Source organism: Oncorhynchus nerka, linkage group LG9b (genome assembly GCF_034236695.1).
Source record: "Oncorhynchus nerka isolate Pitt River linkage group LG9b, Oner_Uvic_2.0, whole genome shotgun sequence".
Lineage (NCBI taxonomy): Eukaryota > Metazoa > Chordata > Actinopteri > Salmoniformes > Salmonidae > Oncorhynchus > Oncorhynchus nerka.
The window spans coordinates 19,423,280-19,447,727 of NC_088424.1; the positions used below are offsets into that span (position 1 = coordinate 19,423,280).

The 24,448-nt window shown below is 43.0% G+C and overlaps 1 protein-coding gene across 1 annotated transcript in view; it reads right to left on the reverse strand.

The window, feature by feature from the left end:
- The window catches only part of LOC115114404 (laminin subunit gamma-1-like), a 72,247-nt gene continuing 47,799 nt past the window's right edge, over positions 1–24,448 (reverse strand). Inside the window, exons 5-28 of the mRNA XM_029642595.2 lie at positions 24,182–24,370; positions 23,175–23,292; positions 22,697–22,795; positions 21,084–21,220; positions 20,754–20,876; positions 20,434–20,623; positions 20,114–20,226; positions 19,225–19,446; positions 18,390–18,578; positions 17,187–17,432; positions 16,840–16,993; positions 16,383–16,525; positions 15,948–16,126; positions 15,569–15,725; positions 15,056–15,261; positions 14,484–14,563; positions 14,075–14,212; positions 13,793–13,937; positions 13,312–13,461; positions 4,389–4,503; positions 3,927–4,126; positions 3,444–3,602; positions 2,870–2,969; positions 1–2,671 (exon numbers count right to left, since the gene is read on the reverse strand). Coding sequence (XP_029498455.1) covers positions 2,415–2,671; positions 2,870–2,969; positions 3,444–3,602; positions 3,927–4,126; positions 4,389–4,503; positions 13,312–13,461; positions 13,793–13,937; positions 14,075–14,212; positions 14,484–14,563; positions 15,056–15,261; positions 15,569–15,725; positions 15,948–16,126; positions 16,383–16,525; positions 16,840–16,993; positions 17,187–17,432; positions 18,390–18,578; positions 19,225–19,446; positions 20,114–20,226; positions 20,434–20,623; positions 20,754–20,876; positions 21,084–21,220; positions 22,697–22,795; positions 23,175–23,292; positions 24,182–24,370 — 3,809 coding nt within the window. The 3' untranslated portion in view covers positions 1–2,414. The remainder of the gene's footprint in view (positions 2,672–2,869; positions 2,970–3,443; positions 3,603–3,926; positions 4,127–4,388; positions 4,504–13,311; positions 13,462–13,792; positions 13,938–14,074; positions 14,213–14,483; positions 14,564–15,055; positions 15,262–15,568; positions 15,726–15,947; positions 16,127–16,382; positions 16,526–16,839; positions 16,994–17,186; positions 17,433–18,389; positions 18,579–19,224; positions 19,447–20,113; positions 20,227–20,433; positions 20,624–20,753; positions 20,877–21,083; positions 21,221–22,696; positions 22,796–23,174; positions 23,293–24,181; positions 24,371–24,448) is intronic.

The window sequence follows — 24,448 nt, forward strand, 5'->3', positions numbered from 1 at the left end:
TTCCCGTAATTATTTTTTATTACTTCAATGTTACGATTGAATTTACAGGCACTTGGGTAACAAGCTGGGTTCTCTCGGGTCCTTACAAATGAAATGTTTCAGTGACTAGGTGCCTTATATTGTATTGTACGACAGAACAGAAGATGCACTCCATAGCCAAAAGACCACAAACGGATTGTGCAACACATACATATCATCATCTACAGGAACAAAATAATACAAATACTTGAGACATTATAAATTAGAAATACTGTTTTAATACATCAAACAGTATGTGCTGCACATCCGTCCACAGCAGCGTGGTTACCTGGAGGAGTAATAGAGGGTAACAGATGGTTGACTGCAGAGGAGATCGTTTTAGTCCCCGCCACACCATCTATAAAATTAGGTAAAAAGTTAGATAAACAAAACTTTCAAACAGATAACATGATAGAAGGCTAAGTAAGGAAAGGAGTGAGTATTGGTGTATTGAAGATATGAGCGATGTTGAATGGGAACTGGGAAAGACTAATGGTTTCCAGGTTATAACCTATTCATTTGTATGGAGGCTGGCTGACTGATGTTCTGGCCCCGTTGACAAAATCCCTGCTGTTCTCCTGAAATGCAAGGACACCATGTAGTGAACGTGCGAAGAGACGAGTGTATGTCGGAAATGTAATGCAACGTGTGCAATACACGTGATGCCCTCGTTAGGGACTAAGTGATGTGAAGATGACAATCACATAGTAAGGCACAAAACACTAACAAAAAACAAAAAATTGGTTAACTAGCAACTTGTGACCAATCTTATTTTCTTGGAGACAAGCGTATAAATTCAGTCAAATGAAACGTTAGGCTTAGTGTAGACAAATGGCTTTAGGGCCATCCCTTACACACACACACACACACACACGTCCTGATCTTGTCAGTCAAAGGTTCTTGTTATAAAAGCATTCATCAATTAACTTGTGACCACCCACTGAGAAGTAAACAAATGAATAATGGCAGCGCTATGAGGCAACAACACTGAGCCATGTATACAAGCAAGCATATTATACCACAGAACTTATCATATATATTTATATATTATGTGGAGGTTTCAGTTGATTGTTTTTGTGATAGATACCTATATGAGGTGGCTGTTGGGTCTTGGGTTTAACAATCAGCCAACCCTGAATCATTTAAGCATATATTTACACAAATAACAGTTCCTCACTCTTCATCAGAATAAAAAAACATTCACACAAAAATATAACATTTGAAATCATTATTAGCACCAGTGTATCAGATAAAGTCTTGCTACGCAAATGTACAAAGTTGCATAGTGTAGAATGTTGCCTTGTAGTGTAGAATGTTGCCTTGTAGTGTAGAATGTTGCCTTGTAGTGTAGAATGTTGCCTTGTAGTGTAGAATGTTGCCTTGTAGTGTAGAATGTTGCCTTGTAGTGTAGAATGTTGCCTTGTAGTGTAGAATGTTGCCTTGTAGTGTAGAATGTTAATGTGTGATTTGCAGCAAACCTGTATTAAGCAGCAGTGTCGGGAGAAAAAAACCAAACTAAAATCATGATTTGTAGTGTTAAAATAAATTATTCAAATGATATTTAACCATGATGTTTCACTGGGCAGTAGAGGCCCGTCTCAACTGGCAAACTTATCAGAGACATTTTAAAAGACCCACAAGCTGGTTTCATTCCACAGCTTTTCAGTTGTGCATGTGGAGCAGAATAGTTGTGTTGAATACTGTAAAAATGTATAATAGTAACAGGAATACTTTCTCCATGCAAGACATGTAGCTTTGGGAGCGAATGGAGGCAAAGCAAACAGAAACTTAAGGATTCCTTCACGGTTTGTTTAAAAATAATAAATGGTTGATAACACAGAGGATGGTACATATGCATTGAAAGTTTCTCAATACCTTCAAGCAAAAAAAAATATACATTTCACAGACAAACCATTCCCAACATGCCCTTGGGTCTAAAATGATGGGTAAGGATAACTTGTTTGACACCATATCAGATTAAAAAAAGGTATATAATATGACACAGACGCATCTGGTTTAGGTTGTGATTCCTCCACGTCGTAGCGTAGGAACAGTCTGGAGGTGGTGCAGTCATGTGGGTTTTCTGGAGTGAGGTAAGCCACACCTCTCCTAACCTGCTGCACCTAAGGAGAATGGATACGCGGTTTTTAACGACCGCCCTTAGTTCATTTCAGGTTCTGCCGCTTATGCTCTTCCTTTCTTTAAAAACATCAAACTTGGCTTAAATTGGCTTCTTGCTTAAAAAAAGACAAACAAAAGACCAAAAAAAAGACAAACTGTTTTGGTAAAACGGTGGCATTCTGCCCGAGTGTTAGATGTGGGAAGGAGTGGTACAGACGGGATATGAGGAAGGGTACAGGGGTCGGGATATGAGTCGGGGGCGGAGATAGAGGGGGTTAAGCCCGCTCTATGGATGGGGTGTTGAAGCAGCCGTTGGGTAACGTGTTCTTGATGTCGTTGAGGTTGGCGATGTCAGACTGGATCTCCTTGATCTGCCTGTCGTAGTCGGTGATCATCTCCTCCTGGCTCTTGGCCACGTCGTTCAGCTCCGACAGCTTGCGGTCCAGGTCGCTGTTCGCCATCTTGTCTTTGGCCTGCTTCAGCGACCCCTCAATCAAGCCCAGCTTGCTCAGGTCCACCTTGTCAATGTTGCCTGAACCGGAAAAGAGGTGTAAGCTTCAGCTCAATGATGTAAGTACAGTCATTTTCACTTGTGCAAGTATAACCCTGAATGATGGAATATTGTTTGGTTACACACAATGCACAAGCCAGAAACAATAACAGAACAGAATCACAAGACAATTATATCCCTCTGTTTGTATTTTTATACCTACAGAAAAAACCCACTCACCCAGTGACTTCAGCAGGTCGTTGATGGTGTTGAGAACGGTCCTGACTGCACTCTTGGCTTTCCGAGCGTTGTCCTCAGCTTCCTTCGCATTGTCTGATGCCTGAAATACCAAAACAACATAGTTGACATGTCAGGGTCAGGATTCCAGACCACAACGAAGATCGCTGTAACTCAATAAACACTTGTGAGGTCCTTTAACCTTCAGTAGCTTGCTCATCCACTTCCACTTCCTATTGCGTATTGTTTAGTCTCATTGTCTCTAAACAACTTTAACAAGGACTATAAACATTTTGCAACTCCAGCTCTGTGTACACAAACACGCAGAGCACATGGGGCTGATTTCCAACCCAAAGAGATCTTCTAGGAATTCCTAAGTATTGGGTTCCTAAGATTCTGAGAATTTAATGATATCAGTGGATTTAAACAACAGAGCCCCAGATACAGAGCATGAGTCCCAAATTACACCATATTCCCCTATATAGTACACTACTTTTGACGAGAGCCCTATGGGCCCTGGTCAAAAGTAGTGCACAACACAGGGTGCCATTTGGGACGCACACAGACAGACACGCACCATGCTAGCCATCATCATGTCCTGGTCGGCCTCAGCCTTCTTCTTGGCCAGCTCTGCCTCTGCTGCACTTAGCTGGTCCATCATGTTATTGACCTCTCCATCCAGCTTCCTGGTGTCCTCAAAGGCCTTCTCTGCATCCGCCTTGGTCTTAGCAGAACCCTGTGGGGTCCACAGGCAGAGGGGGACAGAGAGGGATTAGTGATGTTGACAACTTGAAAGTAGGTATTACATTAATTATAGGTTTAATGGTTTATTACAGTATGTGAAACATCAGATGAAAGGGGGACAAAGAGGGGTTATTATTTTATGTGAAACATCACATTAAATTACCATAAAAACAAATCAACAAAACATTTAATCTACTGAGACACCATTTATATATACCAAGAGGCCACCATTGATTTTGGCCCTGTCATTTCAGGACTATAGCATATACGATGGTCATAATGTATCTAGTTATAATATAACACAAATATAATGTACCTTCTGCACAAGGCTGGCTATCTTCTCAGCCTCCTCCGCCTTGCTCTTGGCCTCCTTTGCGTCTGCGTCTGCGTTGCCTAGCGCCCCCTCAGCCTGCTTGGTCTTCTCATTGGCTGCAGCGATGGTGGCGTTGATCTCTGGGATTCTCTTCATGGCGTTCTCAGCTGCTGTCTTGTTGTCGTTCACCCTCTTGTCAAAGTCTGTGTTGACAATGGAGAAGGAAAATGAGAAGACCGATTGATTACATATCTAATATGTGATAAAGAAATACTGGTGACTCACTACTTTGCATTATACTATTATTATAGCATTCCCTTTAACATCCATCTGAGATCCTACATACTAGTCTGGATACGCTTTTCACTGTTACCATTCAGAATAAAATAAGCCCCTGATCTAACGTTAGTATGGGGTAGAGATGGACCCTTCTCTGGCCTCCCTACCAGTCCTGTTCCTACGTACCTCTCAGATTTCCCAGAATGTCTTGGGCCTCCTGGTAGGTGGACCTCCCCTTGTTGGCGGCCTCCTCAGCCAGCGCCTTGGCAGCATCAGCACGAGCCAGCAACTGATCTGCAGTCTGGACAGACAGACAGAGAGACAGACAGAGAGACACAGACAGACAGACACAGACAGAGAGACACAGAAAGACACAGACAGAGAGACACAGAAAGACACAGACAGAGAGACAGATATAGAGACAGACAGAGAAAAAACAGACACAGATGGGGGAATCAGTCATCCGTGAATTTAAACATTTTTCTGGGTGCTCCTAACTTTTCTTAGCTAGGAGCACCAGTGCTACCAATGAAACATGTTAATTTAGAGCCATGCATACTACTCAATTAATTGGAATAATTCTGGCATCATGGCTTGCTGATTTTCACTATACTTAGTGGCTGAACGAGTGAGGAGGCCCATAAATACTGTGGTAATTCGTCATTTATGCAACGTGGTCATTTTCAATTTCATGCCTCCTTTAATGAGGCACCCTAAAGCTAATCTTATACGGAGACACACTCCGGTTATAGACAAGAAAGAGAAAGTAAAAAAGGTAGTGTTGCAAAAATCTGGTAATGTTCCCAAACTTTCCAGGGGCCTCATTTATAAACGTTGCTTACGTACAAAACATGCAATCGCCAGTTTTCACGCAAAAGTTGACATTTATAAAAACCTGAACTTCACATGAGAATGTTAACTCCTCGCAAACCTTAAACTTCACGTACAATATCTAGTGGTTGAAGTATTGCATTGGAGGCAAGTAAGTAGGCATGTAAATAGGCATATTTTGTGCCTAGCGTGATGACACGCTATTGAAAACACGCTATTGAAAATAAAATTTAAAAAAATAAAATAAAAAACAGGAGCCATTTGCCGCTGTGTGTTTTATTTTGGGAATCTAGAATAATTAGACATAGGAATCTATTTCCTAATTATTTAATTTTCATAACAATTGCAGAAGAAATTCCTCACCTTTTCTGGCTGTGATGGGTTCGTATTCCCGGCCTACAACAAATGACCATATGAATCTCTCATTTAATTTGAGCCTAGTAAATAGATAGGCTATACGTATTTCAAGTTTTGCTGTATGTGATCCAATAGACAGTGTGGTTTATAATAGGCTACACGGTTGAATTTAACAGTTGAACAGACAGTTGACCTTTTACATTGAAAAATGTATGCTACTACTATAAGTAGACTACTGTAATTACACTGAAAATATAAACACAACATGTAAAGTGTTGGTCCCATGTTTCATGAGCTGAATCAAAAGAAAGATGGCAGAAATGTTCCATACACACAAAAAGCTTATTTCAAATGTTGTGCATAAATTTGTAGACATCCCTGATCGTGAGCATTTCTACACAAACTATCAGAAACCGTTTCCGATAAGCTCATCTTCGTGCTCGTAGTCCTCACCATTTTTTTTTATTTGAAACATTGTATCAACTATTAACTTGGGTCTGCCTGAAGCTAGTGAACATGCAACATTGTATAAAATATTCTGTTCCCTCAGAGTTGCCAGTGAGCTCGAGACAGACACAGCTGTAGGCTATTTGTGCAAGGGTTAAGAAGCAGCGCTTGACTTGGGCAGGAGATCACCGGAGCGGAGTACCGGCACCTCTAATGTTCTACTGCTTGAGCTCCTGTTCCTCTTATAGAATATTATCTTAAAAGTATTGTGGCGCTCCTACACCTAAATATAAACAGTACCAGCACCCAAAATGAGTACCAGACCCTATTTCAGTCCAAAGCAAGTACTGATAAGAAGTAACCAGGTTGGCCTATTTTATGACGTTTCCACTGGATCAGAGTGATTATTGAAAGGGAGAGAGCTGGATTTGTAATTTGTTATATATATTGAAGAACTATTCTTTTCTCAATGGATGGAAAAACAGACTTGTTTGATGTGAAGAAAACATTACCATGAGAAGCTCTACAGGTGTGTTTAATCCAATCAGAAAAACGATCAGATCCCCAAATGGGCACATTTATATGCTTACATCTGGCCAGGTAGACTATAGGCCTGTTCTATGCGTGCACATCCTTAGTCAACATTGACAGGAGAGCTCCAAATAAAATAAATAAATTGCTAAAACTCACAAATGGAATTAAATAAACCAAAAACGTGTTTCTCAAAAGTGTGGCATAGGTTGTGTACACCGCAAACAATGTGTCCACTCTGACAATGACAATGGAAAGACATGAATAAGAATATTGAATTCCATAACAAAAATGACCATCACCAAAGTAACAAACATTGTAGATTTGATAGGAATTAACAGTAAATGTACTACTGGTGATATAATGTAAATGGATATTGACATACACAAACAATTCACACGAAGAAGTTCTGAATATTCACAAACAGGCAGGACGGAGCACATTCTGGAGAGAAGTGCTACACAGAGCCCTGCGCATTGTAAAAAAATAAATAAAATGTCAGAGGCGCATGGTGATGCAGTACAGAGCTTGATTTGGCCTCTGCATGCTTCGCAATTGCATCACACCGTCCATATGGAGCCTCCGACCACATTGTCGGATCAAGCATACATTTTATTCTAAGCCTCCGCAATGGATGGAGATGGATGCACACACACACACACACACACACACACACACACACACACACACACACACACACGAGAGATTAGTCTCAAAACGGCCTGAAACAAAGAACTTTCTTCTGAAACTCATCAGTCTATTCTTGTTCTGAGAAATGAAGGCTATTCCATGCGAGAAACTGAAGTACAACGCTGTGTACTACTCCCTTCACAGAACAGTGCAAACTGGCACTAACCAGAATAGAAAGGGGAGTGGGAGGCCCCGGTGCACAACTGCGCAAGAAGACAAGTACATTAGAATGCCTAGTTTGACAAACAGACTCCTCACATGTCCTCAACTAGCAGCGTCATTAAAAAGTACCCGCAAAACACCCGTCTCAACGTCAACAGTGAAGAGGCAACTCTGGGATGCGGGCCTTCTAGGCAAAGTTCAAAAGAAAAAGATGAAGATTGATCTTTTGCCTGACACTTGACAGACAAATTTAAGTTTGAGGTGTACGGATCACAAAGAAGAACATTCATGAGATGCAGGAAAAAATGAAACGATGCTGGGGGAGCGCTTAATTGGAGCCAATTTCCTCCTACAACAGGACAATGAGCCAAAGCACAGCTCCAAAATATGCAATAACTATTTAGGGAAGAAGCAGTCAGCTGGTATTCTGTCTATAATGGAGTGGCCAACACAGTCACCGGATCTCAACCCTATTGAGCTGTTGTGGGAGCAGCTTGACCGTATGGTACGTCAGAAGTGGCCATCCAACTTGTGGGAGATGCTTCAGGAAGCATGGGGTGAAATCTCTTCAGATTACCTCAACAAATTGACAACCTGAATGCCAAAGGTCTGCAGGGCTGTAATTGCTGCAAATTGAGGATTCTTGACAAAATCAAAGTTTGGACACAATTATTTCAATTAAAAATCATTAATTATAACCTTGTCAACGTCTCGACTATATTTTCTACTCATTTTGCAACTCATTTCATGTAGGTTTTCATGCAAAACAAGGAGATTTATAAGTGACCCCAAGCTTTTGAACGGTAATATATATTATATATATGAAAATAGTACACTCAGAAGGTATTCAGACGTCTTGACTTTTTCCACATTGTTACGTTACAGAGATTTAATGACAAAGAGATTTAGACGTGCAAATTTATTTAAAAAAAACAAAACGGAAATACCTTATTTACGCAAGTATTCAGAACCTTTGCTATGAGATTCGAAATTGAGCTCAGGTGCACTCTGTTTCCATTGATGCTCCTTGAGATGCTCCTATCACTTGATTGGAGTCCACCTGTGGTAAATTCAATTGATTGGACATGATTTGAAAAAAGGCACAGCTGTCTACATAAGGCTCCACAGTTGACAGTGCATGTCAGAGCAAAAAACAAACCATGAGGGCAAAGACAGCATTACGTCGAGGCACAGATCTGCGGAAGGGTACCAAAACATTTCTGCCGCGTTGAAGGTCCCCAGGAACCCAGTGGCCTCCATCATTCTTAAATGGAAGAAGTTTGGAACCACCAAGACTCTTCCTAGAGTTGGTCGGCCAGCCAAACTGAGCAATTGGGGGAGAAGGGTCTTGGTCAGGGAGGTGACCAAGAACCCGATGGTCACTGACAGAGCTCCAGAGTTCCTCTGTGGAGATGGGAGAACCTTCCAGAAGGACAACCATCTCCGCAGCACTCCATCAATCAGGCCTTTATGGTAATGGCCAGGCAAAAGCCACTCCTCAGTAAAAGGCACATGACATCCCGCTTGGAGTTTGCTAAAGGCCACCTAAAGACTCTCAGAACCATGAGAAACAAGATTCTCTGGTCTGATGAAACCAAGATTGAACTATTTGTCTTGAATGCCAAGCTTCATGTCTGGAGGAAACCTGGCACCATCCCTACGGTGAAGCATGGTGGCGGTAGCGTCATGCTGCTGTTTTTCAGTGGCAGGGACTGGGAGACTAGTCAGGATCAAGGCATAGATGAACGGCGCGAAGTTCAGAGATCTTGATGAAAACTTGCTCCAGAGCGCTCAGGACCTCAGACAGGGGCGTGGGGTGACCTTTCAACAGGACAATTACCTTAAGCACACAGTCAAGCCAACGCAGGAGGGCTTCGGGACAAGTCTCTGAATGTTCTTGAGTGGCCCAGCCAGAGCCCGGACTTGAACCTGATCAAACATCTCTGGAGAGACCTGAAAATTGCTGTGCAGCGACGCTCCCCATCAAACCTCACAGAGCTTGAGGATCTGCAAATAAAAATGGAAGAAACTCCCAAATACATGTGTGCCAAGCTTGTAGCCTCATACCCAAGAAGTTCTGAATACTTTTGAAAATGTGATATTTCCGTTTTTTTGCTTTGTCATTATGGGGTATTGTGTGGAAATTGATGAGAAAAAAACGAAACAATTTAATATATTAAAATAAGGCTGCAACCTAACAAAATGTGGAAAGAGTCAAGGGGTCTGAAAACTTTCCGAATGCACTATATCTAGTTGTTACTGCTCGAATAAAACAATCTCGGTGACCTACAGCCTAACGATCAAACAATCGACTAATTGGGGTCCTACTAAACAAAATATATATTAGTCTTTTGCATAGAAGTGTGGGCAGTAGCATTTACTTAAATTGTTTTGAATATACAATCAATCTTGCAGAATGCGCAATGTACGGCATGCAGGGGGAACCAGCCATGTTGCAGACACCGATGTCGTGCTCCTGGACAAACTAAACAGCCTTTGCCCGCTTTGAGGATAACACAGCGCCGCTGACGTGGCCCGCTCCCAAGGACTGGGGGCTCTCCCTCACGTCGGCCACAGAGAACAAGACATTTAAGCGTGTTAACCCTCGCAAAGCTCCCGGCCCAGTCGGCATCCCTAGCCGTGTCCTCAGAGCATGTGCAGACCAGCTGGCTGGAGTATCTTCGGACATATTCAATCTCTCCCTATCCCAGTCCGCTGTTCCCACTTTCTTCAAGATGTCTACCATTGTTCCTTTACCCAAGAAAGCAAAGGTAACTGAACTAAATGACTATCGCCCTGTTGCACTCACTTCTGTCATCACGATGTGCATTGAGAGGCTAGTTAAGGATCATATCACCTCTACCTTAACTGACACCCTAGACCCACATCAATTTGCTTACCGCTCCAATTGATCCACAGACGATGAAATCGCCAATGCACTGCACACTGCCCTATCCCATCTGGACAAGAGGAATACCCATGTAAGTTCATTGACTATAGCTCAGCCTGCAACACCATAGTACCCTCCAAGCTCATCATTAAACTTGGGACCCTGGGTCAGAACTCCGCCCTGTGCAACTGAGTCCTGAACTTCCCGACGGGTCACCCCCAGGTGGTGAAGGTAGGAAACAACACCTCCACTTCGCTGATCCTCAACACAGGGGCTCCACAAGGGTGTGTACTCAGCCCCCTCCTGTACTCCCTTGTTAACCCTTGACTGCGTGGCACGCACGCCTCCAACTCAATCATAAAGTTGGCAGAAGACAACAGTAGTAGGCCTGATTACCAACAAAGACGAGACAGCTTACAGGAAGGAGGTGAGGGCCCTGGCAGAGTGTTAGCAGGAAAATAACCTCTCCCTCAAAAAAATGAAGGAGCTGATTGTGGACTTCAGGAAACAGCAGAGTGAGCACACCCCTATCCACATCGACATGACCGCAGTGGAGAAGGTGGATAACTTCAAGTTTCTCGGCGTACACACCACTGACAATCTGAAATGGTCCAACCACACAGACCGTGTGATGAAGGAGTCAGATTTTTTTTTGTCTTGACCCATAAGACAATCAAACTTTTACAGATGCACATTTGAAAGCATTCTGTCGGTCTGTATCACCGCCTGGTACGGCAATTGCACCACCCGCAACCGCAGGGCTCTCCAGAGGGTGGTGTGGAATGGTCAACGCATCACCGGGGGCACACTGCCTGCCATCCAGGACACCTAAAAGCACCAAATGTCACAGGAAGGCCGAAACGATCATCAAAGACATTAACCACGCGAGCCACAGCCTGTTCACCATGCTATCATCCAGAAGGCAAGGTCAGTACAGGTGCATCAAAGCTGGGACCGAGAGACTGTTAAATAGCCATCAACTAGCCGGCTACCACCCGGTTACTCGTCCCTGCACCTTGGAGGCTGCTGCTTTATATACATTTGAAGTCGGAGGTTTACAGACACCTTAGCCAAATACATTTTAACTCAATTCCTGACATTTAATCCTAGTAAAAATTCCCTGCCTTAGGTCAGTTAGGATCACCACTTCATTTTAAGAATAATAATAGTAGAGAGAATTATTTCTTTCAGATTTTATTTCTTTCATCACATTCCAAGTGGGTCAGAAGTTTACATACACTTGATTAGTATTTGGTAGCATTGACTTTAAATAGTTTAACTTGGGTCAAACATTGCGGGTAGCCTTCCAGAAGCTTCCCAATTTTGGCCCATTCCTCCCGACAGAGCTGGTGTAACTGAGTCAGGTTTGTAGGCCTCCTTGCTCGCACGCGCTTTTTCAGTTCTACCCACACATTTTCTATGAGATTGAAGTCAGGGTTTGTGATGGCCACTCCAATACCTTGACTTTGTTGTCCTTAAGCCATTTTGCCACAACTTTGGAAGTATGCTTGGGGTCATTGTCCATTTGGAAGACCCATTTGCGACCAAGCTTCAACTTCCTGACTGATGTCTTGAGATGTTGCTTCAATATATCCACATTATTTTCCTAACTCATGATGCCATCTATTTTGTGAAGTGCACCAGTCCCTCCTGCAGCAAAGCACCCCCACAACATGATGCTGCCACCCCTGCTTCACGGTTGGGATGGTGTTCTTCGGCTTGCAAGCCTCCCCCTTTTTCCTCCAAACATAACAATGGTCATTATGGCCAAACAGTTCTATTTTTGTTTCATCAGACCAGAGGACATTTCTCCAAAAAGTATGATCTTATTTCATCATGTGTAGTTGCAAACCATAGTCTGGCTTTTTATGGAGGTTTTGGAGCAGTGGCTTCTTCCTTGCTGAGCAGCCTTTCATGTTATATCGATATAGGACTCGTTTTACTGTGGATGTAGATATTTTTGTACATGTTTCCTCCGGCATCTTCACAAGGTCTTTAGCTGCTGTTCTGGGATTGATTTGCACCTTTCGCACCAAAGTACATTCATCTCTAGGAGACAGAACGCGTCTCCTTCCTGAGCGGTATGACGGCTGCATGGTCACATGGTGTTTATACTTGCGTACTATTGTTTGTACAAATGAACGTGGCACCTTCAGGTGTTTGGAAATTGCTCCCAAGGATGAACCAGACTTGGAGGTCTTGGCTGATTTCTTTTGATTTTCCCATGATATCAAGCAAAGAGGCACGGATTTGGAAAGTAGGCCTTGAAATACATCCACAGGTACACTTCCTATTGACTCAAATGATGTCAATTAGCCTATCAGAAGTTTCTAAAACCATGACATAATTGTCTGGAATTTTCCAAGCTGTTTAAAGGCACAGTCATCTTAGTGTATGTAAACTTCTGACCCACTGAAATTGTGATACAGTGAATTATAAGTTAAATAATCTGTCTGTAAACAATTAAAAATGACTTGTGTCATGCACTAAGTAGATGTCCTAACCGACTTGCCAAAACTATATAAACATATCCAGGTGTTAGAATGGCCAAGTCAAAGTCCAGACCTGAATCCAATCGAGAATCTGTGGAAAGAACTGAAAACTGCTGTTCACAAATGCTCTCCATCCAACCTCACTGAGCTCGAGCTGTTTTGCAAGGAGGAATGGGAAAAAAATTCAGTCTCTCGATGTGCAAAACTGATAAGAGACATACCCCAAGCGACTTACAGCTGTAATCGCAGCAAAAGGTGGCACTACAAAGTATTAACTTAAGGGGGCTGAATAATTTTGCACGCCCAATTTTTCCGTTTTTGATTTGTTAAAAAAGTTTGAAATATCCAATAAATGTCGTTCCACTTCATGATTGTGTCCCACTTGTTGTTGATTCTTCACAAAAAAATACAGTTTTATATCTTTATGTTTGAAGCCTGAAATGTGGCAAAAGGTCGCAAAGTTCAAGGGGGCCGAATACTTTCGCAAGGCACTGTATTCCTTTCATTAATGGCACATGCAGATATTTAGTGTGAAACTTGCACAATTGTTATGAGGCCCCTGATTTTGCAGATATCCTGGTTGGAAGATTCCTGGAATCTGGCTGGGAAAAGCAGGAAATCAGGGAATCCTCCAACTGGGATTTCTGGTAGCCTGAGAATTTGGGAAAGTTATCAACATTTTGTAACCCTAAGTAATGGTCTGTCCTACCTGCTGCTCAGTCTTTCCCTTCTCCAGCAGCTTGCGGACCTCAGTCTCCTTCCCTCTCAGGTCGTCCCTCAGGTCGTTGTACTCCTTCTCTGTCTTGTCAATCAGCTTGTCCAGGTCTGACGCCTCCTTCTTGATCTTGCTCGCTTCGCCCTGTAATCAGAAGTCAAGTTATCTTTCAAGACTTGGAAATGACTTCATTAATGTCCTGATGGCCATTTACATTTATGTCTTGTGATACACAAACCCTTTCAATGAATCTGAAGAGTATCCTGTCAATCATTCGAGACAGGGAACATATTCCAAAGGGTTGTTTCATCAATGAAGATACGCCTGATGATGCTGCCTACCTCCCAATTGACATCCTATTCCCTTTCTAGTGCGCTAATTTTGACCAGTAGTGCACTATTAAGGGAATAGGGTGCCATTCGGGATGCAGCACTGTCTCCCCCTAAAAGAGGAGTAGTCACTTCATGCAACTGACCTCCAGTGATTTGGTGTTGAAGGGTGGCAGGCTGGTCAGGTTAGCGTAGATCTTCAGGGCTTTGTTGCCTGCCTCATCTGCCTCAGCATGCACTTTGTTGGCCTGTTTCTCCAGGTTATTAGCCAGGTCCTTTGCTTCATTGTACCTAAGAGGGTGAACATGACAGTTTCAATTATTGACATGTTCTGGACAGAATAAATGTTCCTGAAATGGGATTTATTTCGATTGAGAAAATAAAGGAGGAATCATCACAGAAAAGTGCTGTTGCTGACAGTGACATACTTCCTGTTGAGCTCGTCAATGTCTTTGTTGGTCTTTCCCTCGCCATCTAGAGTCTTCATCAGAAGGTTGAGAGCCTTGGTGGATGTGTCGTTGGCATCCTTGGCGATCTTTTCGATTTGATCCGCATCCATTTTATGTCTACAGATGTAACAGGATGAGGCTTATTATTTCATCGACTACGTGACGGGGCTTCTTTCAGCTCAAGACAAATAAAATAAAAAGTGGTGATTGGGTTCACGCACCCTAAAATATACATTTTAGTTCTGGCCTACCAATTATATTGATTTAATTAAAGCAATTCATATATTTCATTTTTTTGCGTGTTCCCCATTTTTCAGCCAAGAATAGCACATCCCAGGCAATACATTTCAGAGAACAACAATTGTTTCATCATTGTAGCAGTTCTTACTTGTCGGCCAGATTGCGAGCCTCCTCTGCCAGAAGCGTCATGTTGTTAGGATCTGCAGTGTTTGAGGGTGTTTTGATGTCCTGGGCGAGAAAAATAATAAAGTACGAAATCAATGAACCCCCATTATTTATTTTTCATGCAGGAGGACTTGCTCATTGTGCTACGGGACCAAATATGAACCGGGGGTCTGTACAACAAAAATAGACAAATAACATGGTGCTCAAAGCATCGAGATCCTACCCTTCATAATATAATTATTTGTTATATACAATATTTGGCCAAATATGATCCGTTTTTAGAATGAAAGCTTTCATTTTCTTGTCATGTTGCTGTTGGATGCTAATGTCCATTCTATGGATTCTATATGTAATTATACAGCTCCAAGTATCTTACTGAACACCTGGAGCAATATAATTACATATAGAATCCCTAGAATGGACATTATTATACCAGCAACATGACACAAAAAAGATAACTTTCATTATAGAAACTGATCATACATGGTAGAACATTGGATGAATATTGTATAAAACAAATACATTTCTCAAAATTATCATTAGGGGATGACCGACCAGTTTGCTGATGGCGTCCTTGGCCTTATCCAGTTCCTCGCGGGCACGGTCGACCAGGTTCTCAGCGTCTCGGACCCGGTTGCGGGCCTTGTCGGTCTGGGTTCCCGTGTCGTCCACACCGTTCCTGATGTTCTGCAGACGGTTCCACTGAGTGGTCAGCGTGTTGTTCAGGTTTCCCAGGCGCTCCAGCAGGCCTTTGTCTACATCTGAAAATATAGATTGAGAAGTAAATAAAAGTACATTTCACAGTCCTCTCTGATCCAGCACCTGGGACAAGGTTTAATGGATACCACCCACTACATAACTGAAAACAGCATTCACAACTAACATTCCTGAATCATTTGATTTAACGCTACTGGGATAGAACCGCATTCTTTCAAGTTAATTATGCCGAATAGTTCTTTAAAAATTGACATAAGGGCCTTTCTTGTCTAATTCTAGTTGTTTCAAGCGAGACCTACTTTAAAATATATACATATATATTTTTAAATGGACATATTTAGAGTCCTGTACCTTTGCTGGTCTGAGCCTCCTCCAGCAGATCCATGATGGCTTTCTCTGCCTGCTTCAGACGGTCCTCAAAGGCCTTGTCACTGACAGCCTCCGACGTAGAGCCCAGGTTGTCAATCAAATTCTGCAGGTCATGCAGCTTCTGTCTCTGCTGGTTCACCTATGTAAGTGTAAAACCATAAGGGTTAGTGTGGTTGCCTATGCAGCTATACAGACATGTCAAGCACACAACTTAATTCAAACTTAATTCAATATATTTCTAAAATATTTGGACAAAGACAGTGAAGAGAGACAGGAAAGGAAGGAGGAGAGACGGTGTGCTAGAACTCAACTTTATTAACAAAAATAATTAACTGACGAAAACGACACCAAGAGTCTGTACCTTGTCTCTGATGAGAGAGTAACAAGCTGGACACTGCTGGCAGCCGGGAGTAGAGCGGTTGTAGAAGTAGTTCTCCTCACACATGTCACACCTGGCTCCCACAAAGCCTGGGCTGCACTCGCAGCGGCCATCGTCCTTACACTGGGTCGTGGAGGAGCCCTCTGGGTCGCAGTCGCACGCTGAAGTAGAGGACGAAGAGAAACAGATCAATTAAAAAGGCTCGTAAAACATGTGATTCCAGAGTGGAGGTTTGAAAAGCTACAATGACAAATACAGAGGGGAATCTTCAAGTTAGAATGATGTTCTCTTCCCATCAGACACAAACTCCACACGTGATATAGTAATGCACATCTGCACGCCATAATATGAAATGTTGCAAGAGTTTAATCACAATGGTCGAGGATAGAGAAAGGAGGAAAAGTATGGTAGCCATACGTTTGCAGCCAGACAATCCGAATCCAAAGAAGTTGACCTCGCAGCGTTCACAGCGCAGACCGGTGACGCCGGGCTGGCATTCACACTGACCGGAACTGATGTCACACTGACCATTGGTGGACCCAATAGGATTGCAGGTGCATCTGTCACGACAACAAAATAAAATCAAGGCATACTACAACTTAGCTATTGAAACATAGCCATGAACACAATCAAACATCTAAAGCTTCATATAACAGACCACAATTTCTAGTAAGATAATTATTAATTGTAATAATTATTAATGTTTATTGGTCTTTATTTTTGTATTGAATGTGACAAATCACAAACCAAAAAAAGATGATACATTTCTTTGGCTTTTCTACAAGGGAGTACCTTATTAATTACTCAGAAATGCTTCCACTAAAAGCTGGATATTAAGGTGTAAAAAGTGAAGGTCTACAGAGTGGGTACTGACCGTATGCAACCTGTTCCGCTCTGCAGGTTGAAGAAGCCAGGCTCACAGGCGCTGCAGTCCCTGTTGGTGACGTGGGCGAGACACGGGCACTGGCCTGTGACCTGTAGACAGGTGGTTTGTCTGTCCACTGTGCCGTACGGAGAGCAGGTGCAGGCTGGGGACAGGAGAGAAGAGAAACCCATGACTACCACTGCAAGCATCAGTCATCTCTGTATAGTATGTGGAACTCAACAGTACATAGGATAGAATGGAATAGAGAGAGACCCATTATCACCGATGAACACATCAGTCAGTATGTGGAACTCAACTGTACACACACACACACACAGGTCATTTTCTCATCTTACGTTTGCACTTGTCGTTGGGGTTGGTGGCCAGAGGGCTTCCATAGAAGCCCTCTTTGCAGCGGTCGCAGAAGAAGCCGTCTGTGTTGTAGATACACTTGAGGCACTCCCCGGTCTCTCGGTCACAGTTGCCCACAGCGTTGGGGTCGATGTTGTCGCTACACTTACATGCCCGACACACCCTCACCGGCCCGTTCTCACCCAGGGGGTCTCCGAAGAAACCGTCGTCACACAGCTCACAGCGCTTGCCTGAGGAAAGATGCAATTCATAGTTTGGATTACGTGATAATGAATATATTTGAATATCTAATAAAAGCTGCCATACATACAACTCCTGAATTGAGAAATAGGTACATACAATAAGCACAATTTGGAACATTCATCATGAAGTTTTATCCATTTACAAAGTTGAAGTTTGGTTTCTTTTACGGAATCAAAGTCTGTTAATAGAAAGAAAATGGTTCAGGCCACCTTTATGTCTGTATGGGAATATGGGGGATGTTATTTATATGCATGTTGCAGCATCCACACTTTAAACCCTTGGTTGCTGTATATTGTTGTGCCCCAAGGTTCATTACTGGCTCTGGTTTCAAAACTTACCACTATTCCTTATATCTAGAAGTAGTTTTGGGCCTCTTTAGCCGCCAGAAGAGAGCAAAAACATCCAATGTATTTGACATCTCTAAACTCTTATCGAATGACTCATTCTAAAACTAGGTTGATGAATTACATTACACTTCAGATCCCCCCCAGTTTCTACACAGATCGGAAAATGCACCTACCTACCTACCAACCTACCTACCTACGCTGCACCTTACATGTGAAACAATTTACACAAAACTATTAGAATGGATGTTCTCATGCCTCTTACACAATTCAAAAAATCTTTTAAATGTTAATTGTGATTTTTTTTTTCTTAATGAGTATGTCTTGTGTCTGTGTATTTATGCATATGTTGTTTTAAAAAAAAAAGGCTCTACTGCAAATGAGACTCAATTGATCCACAGTATAAATATATGATTTCATTTTATTTTTATAAAGTCTTGAATTGTGATAAATAGTAAATAATTCAACCAGTGTTTGACACTTTCAAAACTACCTACAGACAGTTGATTTGGTTCTAATCTATAAATCTGCAAAGTTTCCACCACAGATTATTTACATGGGTTTTTTGTTTTTTAATCACAATCTCTCTTTAAATATTACCTGTGGTTCCTGTGGGACAGTTGGTGCAGACAACCTCCTTGGTCTTGGGAACGACAGCACAAGTGGATCCTCCGGGGCAGGGGCAGGGCTTGCAGTCGCTGGAACTCCCCACAGTGGAGTCTCCATAGGAACCGTCTTCACACCTCTCACAACTGGGACCAGCTGTGTTGTGTTGGCAGTCACACATCCCTTCAAACAGACATCAGACACACACGTCATGTCTCTGATTAAGAGGGGTTGGGTTAAGCGCGGAAGACACACTTCGGGTGAATGCATTCCGTTACGCAACTGACTAGCTATCCCCTTTCCTTCCCCTAGCCACCACCAGGGGGGAGTCTAAGACCGATGAGCGTTTAAAGGGCCCACTATTTTATATCCAGACACCTTTTTATAGTAGATGAGGAGAGAGTAGGCTGCCCATTTTATTTAACCTTTATTTAACTAGGAAAGTCAGTTAAGATAAATTCTTATTTACAATGACATCCTATCAGTCATGTTTTAAACCAACCACAAATCTCTTTATAGCAGAGTGTTATTACTGGCTGATGTTGGTGTGATCTGTTACTCCATGTTCTGTTCCACTCTAAGATAACAAGGACTTTTAAATGTTGAACCATCCACTGTTCCAGACACATTTAGACATAGCAGATAGAACCCCAGGTGTACTGCATGGCCCCTGGCTGAGACATATACCCAACCAGTCATGTGATGATTGAAGACTCGTCTCCAGTCTCTACTCCTTGTTGTTTCCCTAAGGGCCCTGCTCTACAGTAGTGCACTATATAGGGAATTGGGCGGCATTAGGGTGTCAGCCACTCATTGTCATTTCCCTGACCTGTGTCGGGGTTGCACGTGTCACTGTGTCCGTTACAGTTGCAGGCGTCACAGGAACTGAAGGCCCCCAGGTCTGGTCTGTTCCTCCTGTATCCCAGGGTGCAGTTCTCACAATGCTGTCCCGTGTAGCCCTGAGGGCAGGTACATTTCTCTACCCAGCGGGCCGGGGTCCCGGGACCTCTCCTCGCCGTGATCAGCATTACATCGTCAAGGTAGCCAGCACCTGGGGAACGATGAGCATTGATTAGATGTCTGCATCATGTCTTGAGAAAGGCCACTAGGCCGAAATGTTGACATGGAATCAAAGACACAGACCACCAACATTCTTGTCTCCCAGCTTTCTATTTTCATTGCATTGATTAGGCTCAATTGGTAATGTCTAAAGTATTGAGCTAAGTGACTATTACTATGTTTTTGCCCTTAAGAGTTATCTTGATATTTGTTCGGAGAGGATCTGAAGACCTCAATAACAGGGGAAATCATCACCATGTAGAGTCTTTAGGGGAAATTAGAAAGATTCAGCCTTAACCTGAGCACTAATATTATGACTAGGTTGGAGTTTCAACATCCTCTCTGTGATTAGCTGAGAGATGTCCTCAGAACTGTTAAAAGCATATGAAATCCAAGCGTATCAGTTCGCTTGACCTAACTAACTCCCAAGCTTGTCATGGTCCAATCCTACACATACTACTGTAGGCTTGGGCCCATATTCATGAAGCGTCTCTAAGTAGGAGTGCTGATCTAGGATCCGTTTTCTGCCCTTTATGTACAGGGGAAACATGATCATAGAACTCCTACTCTGAGATCCTTTATGAATACAGGCCCTGAACCAGGATGTATGGTTTACATTGTGAAATGAGGTGAGGCGGGGCGGATGAGTGGATGCATACTTCTCTCGCTGTAGGTGCCACGGATCTTGATGGATGTCAGATTGTGCAGGAGCTTCTGGAACTCAGACTGAGGGAGGGTGGGCCTCCAGGGGTAGTCTGTGCTGTCGTGGAGCCTAACAGAAAAAAAGAGGGGCATTCACAACATCAGATAACAGACAAATTTATGCATTTGCTTTCTATGTGACAATATCAAAATTATGTTATTACCACAGATTAGACGGTAAAATGTCAACTTTCATTTTACAAATGATTTACTTTTGTTGTGCTGGTATTCTACAGTATACACATCTGTAGGTTATGGCTGCATGATTTCCACCAACCTGAACACAAATGTCTGCATGTTCTCCCCAGGATAGGCATTTCCCTGAGCAATGAGAGGCACAGCCACTCTGAGGCCAGCCCCCTCCAGAACCACATCTTCAGCAGAAAGGCGTGTGTCTCTCCTGTCCACCCGGAAGTTCAGGGTGAGGTTCTGGCCGTAGCTCAGCAGCTGATTGCCCAGGAACCTCTCTACAGTAACGAGATAAGAAAATACTTGTTAGGCTCACTCCAATGAAGTCTTCTTCACCACAATAGTTTAAAAATAAAAGTCCCTCTTTCTCAAGAAAAGTCTTTGAGTTAAGTGTCAGTCACACAATACCTGGAGCCACAAAGTACATGGGGAAGTAGTCCTCAGAGATGAGGGAAATCTCCTCTCCACCAGCAGACCACTGGACTGAAACACTGGAACCGTCACGCTGCTGGGCTGTCCACTGCTCATCATCTAGGAACAGGTTTCATGTATGTTACATTTCATTCTATCAAGGCATATCTTTACATCACAACAACCTCTGAATGATCCTAATCTAAACAGTGATATTTGCATACTTCCTGAATATTTATATAAACTTACTTCAGCTTCTTTTTTTATTAGTAAATAAGCCTGGTCTGAGCCCATAATGAAAAGGTGAAAAGGTGTGTATGGGCTCACCTTTGTCGAAGGTGGAGGAAACGGTGTCGATGCTGTAACCTTCAGCGCTGTCACACACAGAGGAGTGTTGGAAGCAGAAGCACAGAGTGCAACCCTGCGGGTTCTGGGGGTCCAGGTTGAAGTAGCCCAGCTTACACCTGAAATAAACCACATTAGCCTTTTAACATCAACTTACATAAAAAATTATATGAGCATGGGTAAGTCTATCTGCAAATATGAGATAAAGTCAACATATATATTTTTCAATTTTTTTTTATTTAACTAGGCAAGTCAGTTGAGAACAAATTCTTATTACAATGACGGCCTACCGGGGAACAGTGGGTTAACTGTCTTGTTCAGGGGCAGAACGACAGATTTTTACCTTGTCAGCTCTGGGATTCGATCTAGCATCCTTTCAGTTACTGGCCCAACGCTCTAATCACTAGGCTACCTGCCGTCCCATATACTGTAATAATTCATTTCATTATATGAAAACAAAGTTAACTGTATGAAACTGAGTTAAAATATGGCTTTAGGCTTGGAAATGTGAAAGTATTGACATACAGTTTGAGGCGTAGGCTATATTCTATAATGAGTCCCATATTGCATTTCAAGTAAAATGCGCTGACACCTTAAGCGAATGACAGCCTTTGGGAGAACAGCAATTTAGTAGACTGTGAAACTGCTGTCTTCAAAAAGGCAGACAGGCAAACGGTCTGTAATTTCAGCCACTTGTTGTGAGTGACCATGCAGCATCTGACAAACTGAATGCGTCCGAAATCGCACCCTATTCCCTATTTAGTGCACTACTTTTGACCAGGCCCCATTTAAGTAATAGGGTGCCATTTGGGATAAATCCATAGTGGGGGGATTATTCATACCATCTGTGGCCCAGCTGGGAGGCTGGGAGGAATGTTACACCCACCAGTGTCTGTGGAGCCGGGGGTTGTGGAGCCGGGGTTAGGTGGTGGCCATTGCACAAAGGCAGAGAGAAGAGTGTCTCAGGCAGTCAGCAGACAAGGTAGTGGTGACTGGCTGGGTGGCCGGACTTGGGAGAAGCCATAGAAGGCCTGGCTGCCAGTCGGTCTCAGTGGGGAGGAGTGAGCTAACTATGGGTTATTTTGTCTCCTTCGCTGCGAGGGGAGTCATACTGCCTGTCTAATTCCATTTTACACACATACAGAGCATTCTTTCATTGAGAGAGAGGTACTCTCCTGTGTGTGTGTGTATCTGTGTTTCTGTGTGTCAGGAGCTGCTTTTAAACCTCTGTGGTTTATCCTCAAAATGTCATAACAGAAGATGAGCTGAAATGCTGCCATGAATCTTTAACAGTTTCCCTTCCCAATGAACAATAGCGTAAACTGTGTTGCACTAGCTGAATGGAGCCAACTCATATTTCACTGCCAAAGTGACAGTCTTTCGTAACCCTGTTTCATTCTAAACCCATCAACATTCAACAATTCCCAGACAAAGACAATCCTAACTGAAAAGCCACCTTGTTATGTGTATTTTCGATATAAGGAAATCATGTTTATGTGTGTACTGTGCCTCTGTGTGTGTGTGTGTGTGTGTTACACTGTGTGTCTGTGTAATTAATCCCTGTGGCGGAGAGAGCGAGTGGGTCTGACACTGACCTGTCACAGTTGAAGCCCTCCACGTTGTCCTTGCACTGGCAACGGCCTGTCTGGACATCACACTCCTGTGTGCTTCCAGAAGGGTTACAGGAGCAGGGTCTGGAGAGAAGAGGGGTGGGGGAGGCGAAGGGAGAAGAACAGCCATTCACATAAACAGCATGGGTCTGATAACCACTATCTATTCTAAAGCAAGCCTGCTGCGAGCCTGTTTATCTAAAAGGACCATTGCTGGCCTGGCACACAACTACATCCCAAATGGCATCCTATTCCCTATATAGTGCACTATATAGGGAGAAGGATGCCATTTGGGATACACCCTAAGATTGACCGCCTCCATCTCACTCCCAAATAAACACGTGAAGAGCGAACAATAAATAAATAAGAACAAACCATCATAAAACGTTAAGATTGTTTGATTTGGAGCAATGCAAATATAAATATCACAAATAACAAGAGTTATTAGCTTGGTGTTTTATACCTGCAGCCTGCTTCGGTCAAGGTGTGGAAGCCAGGTTGGCAGCGGTCACACTTGTCCCCCATCACACCTGGTTTACAGCTGCAGCGCCCTGTGTTGTCACACTGAGTGGCCAGAGTGCCTGGCAGTAGAGAGAAAGAAGCACAGATCAACATCAGTTCATCATTTCAACACACATGTGAATGATCATTGTTAAACAGCCCAGACAATTCACACATGTGGACAATCTTGTTCGAATAGCCTGTAATGTGATCTGGTGGTGTCCATGTCGCAATTGTTTGGCGGTGGTTTTCAAGGGTAGCATATGTGGTTATAGAGGAATTATGTAACTTAACATACTGGTGACAACAGCTTTAACCTATTAAGACTTGCGTTTTGTCTCTCAATCCAATAAAATGTTAACCCACAGCACTACAAAACACAGACTGCCTTCAGACTGCATATTATTTTACCCAATAGAAAGCAGCATCGCATTTGTGGAAACCAAGACTGTTCTCAGGGCAGGCCTGGTTGTAGTTAGATATGTTCGAGTCGCATCTGGGACAATTTTTGCATTTTAGCCAACCCTAACCTAATTCTCCTAACCTGCCACATAACATGTTCCTAACCTGCCTTGCTAATTCTCCTAACCTGCTATGAAAAGTAGCATCTGTAGTCAAAACAAACAGACTTGCCCAGAGAACAGTCTTGGTTTCAATTAATGCAATAGAGCCAATATAAACTAAGTATTTAATGATACATTAAAACTTGTGGTTCGTTGCTCAATCCAATATAACGACAAGGGCAGTCACTTCACAACAAAGCCTGGCTTCATGCTGTACTTATCTTCTTACCCCGATAGAAACAGTAAGTCTGCGACCCAAATGGCACCCTAAGTCCCAAATAGTGAACTGTACGGCTCCTGTCAAAAGTAGTGCACTATATAGGGAATAGGGTACCAATTGGGAAGCAGCCCTCTTTTTACCCCAATAGAAACAGTAAATACGCAATGGTATGGTCCAGACACTCACCCACTGAGTTGCAGCTGCAGGGCAGGCAGCGGTTGCCAGATCGGTCTCTGTAGTGATTGTCCAGGCAGCGCTCGCAGTTAGGCCCGTCAGTGTTGTCGGCACAGTTGCGACAGTGTCCTCCATGGCCGGTGGCACGGTACAGCTCAGGGTCGAAGTAGCACTCTGCACTCTTGCCATTACAGTTGCACTCTGGGACCACCAGAAAAAGTAGATATTAGCTTATCCCATAAAAATGTATAGGACAATGTGTGGGTGGGATCAATGTAT